General features: G+C 41.0%; 1 protein-coding gene across 2 annotated transcripts; it reads right to left on the reverse strand.

Annotated features, from left to right (window-relative positions):
* Positions 1-719: 719 nt before the first annotated feature.
* ccdc107 (coiled-coil domain containing 107) lies at positions 720-9,476 on the reverse strand. 2 transcript variants are annotated; one of them, XM_067489440.1, is made up of 6 exons: positions 8,567-9,000; positions 5,669-5,883; positions 5,514-5,583; positions 5,308-5,398; positions 4,363-4,472; positions 720-3,299 (listed from the first exon to the last, which is right to left on the reverse strand). In XM_067489440.1, the coding sequence occupies exons 1-6, from the start codon at positions 8,637-8,639 to the stop codon at positions 2,920-2,922; spliced, it is 939 nt and encodes a 312-aa protein (XP_067345541.1). In that variant the 5' UTR covers positions 8,640-9,000; the 3' UTR covers positions 720-2,919. The 2 variants fall into 2 exon arrangements, with proteins under 2 accessions (XP_067345541.1, XP_067345540.1); XM_067489439.1 differs by lacking the exon at positions 8,567-9,000 and adding an exon at positions 9,026-9,476 and having other exon boundaries at positions 732-3,299.
* Between the last annotated feature and the right edge of the window lie 259 nt (positions 9,477-9,735).

Raw genomic sequence — 9,735 nt, forward strand, 5'->3', positions numbered from 1 at the left:
GGTAAAAAGTGTGGAGCAACAGGGGCGTTGACTGTGGGAGATGGAGCTAGTTGATTGGCTGATTTCAGACAGGTGTGTGAAGAGTCAGCGACAAAGACCCACACATACACACAAATATATATATTTATTTTTTAAACTTTTGGTCTTTTTGTATTAGGACTAAAAATGTTACGGTGCAGCAGTAGAACATATTGATTTTATTGTAGTTTTCAGACAGCAACACTTTTTTAGTGCAATGATCCCACGATGCTGGAACGAGCCACCAAACTCTGCAGGCTCAGCAAACTCAATCCCAATATTCAAAAAAACTGCTGAAAACACAACTCTAACGCATCTTCCTATGCACTTAAATCTATATATTGAAATAATAAAAAAAACTACTGAAAACTTCCTTTCTGCTCTTTCTCGCACTTGCATCCCGTGAACTGTGAACACTTTTCTGATGAGACTTTGCTTTGGTGTTTTCTCCTTGACTTAGATTTTTGCTGCATTGTAACTCACTTGTAAGTCGCTTTGGATAAAAGCGTCTAACAAATGACTAAATGTAAATGTACCATAGAAGTTCACTTACTGTTAAAAGTGGAAATAGTGAGGTATCATATTACAATTTGCATGCTGACGTTATTAACTATGGAAACTCCTTTGTGATAATTGCAACATTCAGTCACACTAAAAAACTAAAAACACCTGTGCAGGTGTCGAATACATAAAGGATGTTCAGCGTTGTTTCTCCTCATAAGTGAACATGATGGCATCAGAGGCTTCGTAACATAATGAACTAATCATTTAGCAGAAAAAAATGGTTTAGTTTAGTGGTTTTATTTCCTAATTGGGCAAGCAGGTGTTTATCCTCGAGTCCATACATGAACATATAACATTCAATTCAGAAATGTAACTAAAAAAAACCTTTAAAATAACATTAACTTAAAAAACATAAAATAAATTAAGTCAAAACATTTGTGATACAAATACGACAATAAATAGTGCATGGGGTGAAAACAGTATAAATTAAATAGTTCATCCGTTGTTGGCTGCACAAGATTTGCTTTTACATTAGTACACAAATTCTGTCTTGCAGGGGAAACTGATTTTGGCAAAATATCTCCTCTTTGGAGCTTTTAGCACATTTCACCACATAATTTGGATATTTCGATTACTGCAATGTTAGATGGAATCACAGTATTATTCTCAGTCCTGAAGGGCTAAACAAACAGAGACTAATTATTGTTAGCATGGTCATAATTCATACAGGACTTGAAGGTTGTTCCCTGTAGATAGAAATTTCCAGAAGCAACCTCAACGTGTTTCCCAACATGTTAACATTTGTTTTCCTCACAGTGACCTGCCACAGGGATCAAATCACAAATTTCTAAAGACTGATTGAAAAACAAGGCATAAGAGGTTCCTTTCTGTGGTATTAATATTTCAATAACACGTCCAAACGAAAGCAACATTGAGTCATGTTAATGCCTGGATATGATTGTTTTCCTTTTGACTAATGAGTAAACATATATTAGTCACATTGTAACGGCAAAAACATTACAGAAAACATGCATAAATATGATCTAATGTATTAACATGCCACACGCCCAAGTTTACGCATCTAAAATGTACATTATAATAGTGTACAGTCTACGTAGCATCCAGTACCCGTAAGGTCAGTCTCTTCGTGGTAAAAACAAATGCAGTATTTGTAGAAAAAGTAAAAATAAATTTGTTGTTTGTGTTTTTTTTGGTAAGACGTGAGACTCGCTGGATTGTTGTTAGTCCAACAGCAACCTGACGGTGGCAGCAAATGATGCTTCACGGTTAAGATGCAGCAAACGCACTTTTTGTAAAGAAGCAGGGTCTTTCCAAACATACAAGCTTGTGTTCTGTGTCATGGTGGAAACATGATGACCACAAATTTCAACATGCAGTCATGTTGGTACATGCGCATGTGACTGACAAGTTGTCCAAGAGTGAGAAACACTAAAGGCAAATTAGCAGTAACGTGGATTAAAAATGCTTTGAAATCACGTGCAAAACTCAATTGGTCACATACCAGTAAACAAATGACTATACATTTATTTTATGTAAAAATTAAAGCATGTTTAAAAAAAAAAAAAAAGGTGATGATGATTATTGTTTTAAAGTCAGTAACAACAAAAATAGAAGTAGGCTGATTTTTCATGTCACCACATTAACTAAAACACGGTTCCCATGCTGTGTTGCAATTTTCCCCACACGGTGCAAAAAGGAGAACAAGGTGCAAGAAAGGCATTGAAAGAGAAAGTGTATTATAATAATAGTATTTTCATCATCACTTCTTTTCTTCTCTCTTTTTTGTTTTAAAACAGTAACTCAGTAAGCTGGCCATTCTATTACTAAACTGCTCTGGAGGCTTTGTGCCATATTTTAAAAATTACTCTCTGATAAATACCTCATCTCAATCCTAAATAGATGTGCAAGTATAACAAGCATTGTTGGCTTTTTTTTTTTTTTTTTTCCACAAATACGGGAATGACAGAGGTGTAAAGCGACACGATAAAAAAAAAAATTTTAAATAATCACCTAAGTAGTGTGAAAATGTAGGGGAAACCCTGCCGTCCTTTATTTTCAGTTTTGTTTAGTAGCTCTTCATCTGGTAAAGTTATTAAAGTGAACTGAATTGATGCAGGCGGTGTGATCGTTACTGCAATCAACCGTTTTGTAGACTCATCTGTTGTATATGAGGAAATACAGTCTTAGTGGCAGCACCAGGAAAACGGTGCGACGTGTTTTATTGTAAAAGTAGTTTTCTTTGTGAGGTCATCGTTTCTTATCAACTTATTACGTCTAATGAATAAATGCATTTTGGAACAAAAGCCGTGTGTCAGATATATGATATTCATAGTGAAATGTCTCATGTCTGTTCAGTGCAGAAGTCCAGGAGCAAGTTCATTCATGCCGGTTGCGTCTCCTGAGGCCTGACGCAGGCTGCTCTGCTCCAACCTCTTCAATGTTTGAATCTTCTCGTGAAGGAATGAGCTCGGGCTCTATTCCTTCTTGCTCCTCTTTAGCTATATCCTCACTTTCTTCTTCTCCTCCCGAGTTCCCGTCATCAATCGCTTCTCCGTCAGATTCCACTGGCGTCAACTCCTTCATCTGATTGCCCTCTTTCGCAGCTTCTTTAGATTCTGTATGCTCATCATAAACTTTTTTGGAGGCCATTTGAGCACCAGACGTGTGTTTGTCTCCCCCGGAAGCTTCTGCTGGTGAGGTGTGGTTGGCCCCAAGGGACTCGATGAGCTTGTCCAGATTATGCTCAGATGTTGCCTCTGAAAGAGACAAAACAAGTGATGTTAACCAATCTTTTTCCCAGCAGCTGTTAAATTTAGTATCGTGTACATTTAGGCCGGAAAAACATTCCGTCAGTATCATCACACAACAGTGTGAAATTGTATGCAAAAACTTTCCTTCCTGAATCTGCCAATCTAATTTGAATACGCAACCTGGGGTTAGCAAACCACAGGTGCGATGCAAATCATCAGTCCGATGAGGTTTCTCCTTTACACCTTTATCAGATTCTGCTGTGGGGCTGTTTTTGTTTGTTTTTTTATGTTTATTTATTTGTGTTTGTTTGTTTGTTAGGGCTGAAGTAAAAGAAAAAAACTTGTACATTTTGGGAAAAGACTTTTTCTTCATGATGCTCCATACATTCATGTGTGCTATTGACCCCCACACAGATCCTGGCTTTTGCACCATTCACTTCAGTTTTAATTCATCGTTATCTCAAGACACTTTACATAATAAAGTCCAGACTGTTATGGCCTTGAGGTCCTGGACTCTCTCCTACCTCCATAGCATCTGTGTATGTGTGTGTGTGTGTGTTTTATTGTACATGTAAATTAGACCTGTCCAACACTCATCAAGAATTGAAGGCCAAGACTTTTCGCACCTGCCAAATTCTGTCCTGATCGGTCCGGCATCCAGTCCCAAGAACCAGTCAACTTCCGGTCCCCCTGCCCCAATTCTTCTGTGATTGGACCCGGTACCCTGCCCTTCCACTAATTAAGCTAGCACACAAGATCCAAACCCTCCATAAAAGTGTAGCACTCCTTAGAGTTGGGGCATTTGGGATTTCACGTGAACAGCTTATCTCTGACACTCTGTCGTGACCGTTGGAAGCCTGTGTTTGAGTATATGATACTTTGTAAGCCTTTTATTGCACTTTAGATGGACTCTAAACTTTCTGGATATAGGATTTCTTTTTCTTGTTTGTATAGTGCACTATATTTATTGATTTTTGCCCTTTCGGCTTATCCTGCAAGTTCAAGGTCGGAATTCCAAACAGTATTAGGCTCCAGTGTGACCCCACTCAAAGGCAGTTGATCAACCCACCATTAACGTTCATCCGTGGACAGTCCATTCCTCTCTTCTTCATCAAGTAGCGGATGGTCTGCAGTTGAGACATGATCTCGTTTTTCTGCTCCTGTGCCACTGACTTTACACTGCAGAGACGACAAAAGTGAGAAATACACAGATCCGACCTGAGCTGCACTCCAGCTTCTGGCCATAACATCATAAGAATTCTCTGCTTGTACAGTGGACCAGATAAAAACTAACTAGAATCCTTGATGCTTAACATAGCTTAGTGTGTTGGTGTCATTCAAGGTTGTTGTGCCATCGTGAATTGTGCACGTTTTGCTGTATTCTGATTGGGGCAAGGTCTGCTACTTTTACTGCAGGATGCTGCCTGCTTACAAGGTTGGACAGAGAGTCCAGGTTGGCGTAACTAGTGTTAAAGCCTCAGTCGCTAGTACTAAGCAGCTAGCACAAGAGTTTCAGTGGCAAGGAACACAAAGATTACATTTTAATGACAACATTTACAACCTGAGATTCACGGGGAAGACGTAGCCCACCTGTTAGAAGGGACAAAAGAGGCATGGGATCTCCCAAGGCCTGGACTAAACAAGCAATAAGGGTGGGACCACTGTTCTAGCTGCAGCATCCTCCTTATTATCTAATGTTAACACATTTCTGCAGTTGTAAACCTTCGTAAACTAAATGCAGCTTTTGCATTAGGAACGCGTAAACGGTGCTCGTCTGAAGCTGAAGGTCCTTGTTAGCAAATACTGACACGTGTGTGCTTGACTAACTCAGTTTGGGTTTTTTTTTTTATTTTTTTTTTTTTTTTACCAATTTCATGCTGAAGCATCCACCTGTTCATATGCAGATTCCAAGCTGCACTAAAGATGTGTTATGAGCTGCAGGTAAACGGCAAAACCGATTTCATACTTAAAACAGTCAAATAAACTACAGCAAATTACAGTGATTACCACACACCAGTTAGTGAGGGGATCCAGCTGGGTGAGGATGGAATTGAGCATCCTTTCAGTCTGTGCTAGCCTTTGTTCCAGCTCGTTTAACTGGTTCTCTGTGCAAACACAAACACACACGCTATGGGTACAGCTGCCATAATTACTCCTGCTAAGTACCAATAAAACAGGACAAACAAGTGCAATTAGAAATGCAGTGCTTGCAAAACACACCTGCCTCAACTGACTTCTTGGCCCCTTTGGCAAATTTGTCCTTCTGTGCCTGGTCATCTGCTGACTTGATCTGCGTGTTAAAAAGAATGTAACATGTAACATTTTGCCTAGAAACATTGCAAATTCTCTCCAGGTAGTTTGGTGCTGTAGCTTACTTTCAAAAACTTGTAGGCGGCAAATACTCCCACTCCGATGGCATAGAGGGGCATCAGTGTGAACACGTAGCCCTTGCTGTTGTTGGATTTGTACTTGTCACTTTTCAGCTCTTGCTCCATTAGCTTCTTCATCTGCTGCATGTTCTCAGGGCTCTGATGTGAACCAGGGGTGTTCCCATTGATGGGCTGACCTCTGACTGCACCTGGACCTGGACCTGAGGGACAAATGCCATGGTTTTCATTGATAATTGAACCTGAGTTTGCGTGTCAAGGACAGGAGTTAGCTTTGCCACATTCTACAGAAGAGAATACTCAGCACAGGTGTCTTCTTCTTTTCCTTCCGGGTGTTTCCTTTCCGGTGTCGTCACAGTGAATCATGTGCCTCCATCTAACTCTGTCCTCTGCATCCTCTTCTCTCACACCAACTAACTTCATGTCCTCCCTCACTACATCCATAAATCTCCTCTTTGCTCTTCCTCTAGACCTCCTGCCTGGCAGCTCCAACCTCAGCATCCTTCTACTGATATATCCACAGTTTCTCCTCTGAACATCCATACGCTTTCTCTAAATCTACGAAGACACAATGCAACTATCTATGACCTTCTCTGTACTTCTCCATCAGCGTCCTCAAAGCAAATACTGCATCTGTTGTACTCTTTGTAGGCATGAAACCATATTGCTGCTCACCTCTGCCCTTAGCCGAGCTTTCACTACTCTTTCCCACAATTTGTTTTTATGGCTCATCAGCTTTATTCCTCTGTAGTTGCCACAGCTCTGCTCATCTCTCTTGTTCTTAAAAATGGGCACCAGTACACTTCTCCTCCAGTCCTCAGCATCCTCTCACTCTCCAAGATCTTGTTAAACAAACTAGTCAGAAACATTTTAGCCGTAAATAAAATTAGTTACCAGTGCCCAGAGTATACCCTCTTCTAATATATTACAATATCTTATTCCTCAATATGTTCTTATTTGTTAATCTCTTCCTGTAACACCATCTACAGTCAGGTTCATACATTTTGGGACAATGGATAGTTTTTTTGGCATTTGGCCTCTGACAACCAGGTTAAAACTGAAATGATGTGAAAAACGTCAAGACTTTGAGCTTTAATGTATTGGGTTTTTAAAAAGTGTGGCATTTAAGCCAATTAGGAATTAGCCATTTTCATACGCACACACACACAACCCTGTTTTTGGCGGCTTATTAATAATGCAACAAATGGCTGACAAGCACTTGCATGGTCCGGCGTGGGCTGGTCCCTTGAGACTTGAGTAATTAACCAGATAAAAGGGTCTGGAAGTGGTTCTGAGTGTTGCAATTGGTAGCTTCATTGAAACACTCAATAGAAGATCCAAAGATAGAGGAGGCCATCATTAGCCTGAAAAAACAAAATCAAGCCACCAGAGAGAGAGCAAAAATATTGGGAGTGGCCGATCAATAAGCAGATTAATCATCAACATTAACCTAAAAAGGAAAATAATCATCATAGTGTGGGTAACTAAGTAACCAAGGAATATTAGTAGCAATTTCTTCTTGATGAACTAAAACACTTTTATAGAGACTAAATCCAACAATGGCTTCCTTGTGCTCACTGTAAAGAATCTAGAATCATTTATTCCTATCACATCACTACAGTTAGTGACATGTATTTTCGTCATCACAAAACATATTACCTCTGCATTATTTCAAAGAACAGACCAAAAAATGAAAAATTTTTAAAGGCTGACATCAGCCTTCACCACTTTCCTATAGAAACCCAGTTACAGTAACAAATACAAAACCTTTAAACCCTAAAAACATGTGGTTTGTCCGTTTTCATGTCAGTAAAAGCCCCAACAGTTTGACGCCAAGCAACAGATGTCTCACAGCTGCCGGAGTGCACCCAGCAGGCAGGAACGAACCCACGCTAGGGCAAGATTCTAAATCCTAAATATAGTTTCCTTTTTGCATATACTTTCGGTGGGAACCTACAAAGTACAAATAAGATGTAAGCTGTGTTACATGTAACGGAAAGAGAATGCGAAGACTTGCAACATATGAGATGGGAAAAGAAAGAAATGTGATTCTTGGATACCAGCAACACGTGTCAAAAACTCCCATTAATGGAATCATCACAGATTTGACAGTTTCTGCACTAATGCACCCGACACCGTCAGACGCTGGCTCTTGTTGCCAACAAACCAAAGTGTCGCTCTTAGCATTTTTATTATGATGATTTTTTCCCTTTCTGCTTATCCTGTGAGCTCAGGAGCTTTGTCAGGATGTTGACTTTTAAAAGTTTTGGCGCAACCCTCCCCAATTTGTACCCGACATGGAAACGGCACTGCGCAGCCGGGCATGGGGATGGGGGGGTCCCGCTTCGAACATGTGGTCTGGACAAACCTCCGACCCTGTGGTCGGTAGGTGGCCGCTCTACCAACTGAGCCACTGTCACCCCCTATGTAGGATGCAGCATTGATCATTTCAAAAAAGAATTTCAAATTTTGACTTGACAGGCCACAAGACAGCTTTCCTGCTCTCCTAAGTCCATTTTGTTTGTTTAGATTTCTTTCTTTCTTTCTCTCTCTCTCTCTCTCTCTATGGCAGGACGGTGGTGGAGGTGTAAGTGCTGCAGCTAAGAGGCCCCTAAATTCACCTGCCTCCTGCTGCCTCTCTGTGTGGAGTCGGCATGTTCTCCCTGATCTTGGTGGGTTTCCTCAGAGTTCTCCAGCTTCATTCCACCGACACATTTAAGTTATTTTGGTGATTCTAAATTGCCAGAAAGTGTGAATGCAAACAGGATAAGTCGTTATCCAAAGTTGTTTCATGTTAACTTCTTTCTTGGTTGGACTCAACCTTCAAACAACCAAACCTGGGGGACTGAGACCCTTCACAGGATGCATGGTGGAGCTTTAACTAACCATCCTCTTTTCCGGAGTGTTCCTGGGTGTGTTTTTCTTGTTGCCCCGTCCAAACTTTGAGTGTTGCCGTCATCAACGTCGAAACGAGCAAACAATCAAAACATTCACAGCTGCGTTTTAAAGACAGGAAATCAGATGACACTCACAGTTGTCACATCTCGGGTCATTATCTAGCAAATCATGAAGCCGATGTCCACATTACGAAACGGCATCAATGTTTGCACCTACTGACTGTGTTTTGGACCCGAGAGACAGTGTTGGACAGAGACGTGTACCGAGTCCCTTCTGTCCGCGCTGTCTCTTCGGTCATGACTTTTATTTTGGGAAAACGGTCGCTGCGCTGTAGCTAACGTTAGCGTTTATGCGAAGTGGAGCGAGTGGTGCCACCTAAAAGGTAATAAAGCAAAAATAATAGCACTGGGTGGGACTTTCCTCGGGGACACACGTGAAATGTCCTACCTCTTCTGGTGTAACGAGGGTCAAATCTAGTTTCCTTCGCACCAGTCCCGCCGTCGACGCCGAATAACCTCGGCAGGACGACAAACGTGAAAAGCACGGCCGTGAAAGCCAAGGCGACTTGTTGTGATGTCGACAGGACCATCGTGTCTGTGGACCCACCAATGTCAGCGAAGACACGGGAGACAGGGAGCAAAGGCTGAGCTGTCCGGCTAATGTACGGCAAAAAAAAAAAAAAGACAATATGGGATTTGAGTCCTAAAATCTGCTCGTTCGACCCAAAGCTGAACGTACGAGAACAGGATTTCCGGGATTGGTCGTTTCACAATAAAAGCACTAAAAACCCAACTATTAAAACACGTGGTTCATCGAATTTTGGTTTTTACTGAAGGTATTACAGGGTTTCACCCTCCCCGATCAGCTGTTTCTTAACTCACTATCTTTCTGCACAAAACAAGGACTGAGGATTTTATCCCTCATCACCATTCATCAGGCTTTGGGAAAGGACTTTTATGGACACGAGGAATTATTACAGCATGCAGCTGTGCTCGCATAGTGCAACTGACAAAAATTAAAAATTACGAACTCTTAAAAACAAGAAGAACCAGGCAGTGGTGAAAATGTTTGAATGAAATGAAATGATCTCGGGAAAACATAAGAAAACGTGTAGCCAGCGACAAACTATTCAGAAAAGTATAACGATTCAATTCCAA

This window comes from Channa argus, chromosome 21 (genome assembly GCF_033026475.1).
Source record: "Channa argus isolate prfri chromosome 21, Channa argus male v1.0, whole genome shotgun sequence".
Taxonomy (NCBI): Eukaryota; Metazoa; Chordata; class Actinopteri; order Anabantiformes; family Channidae; genus Channa; species Channa argus.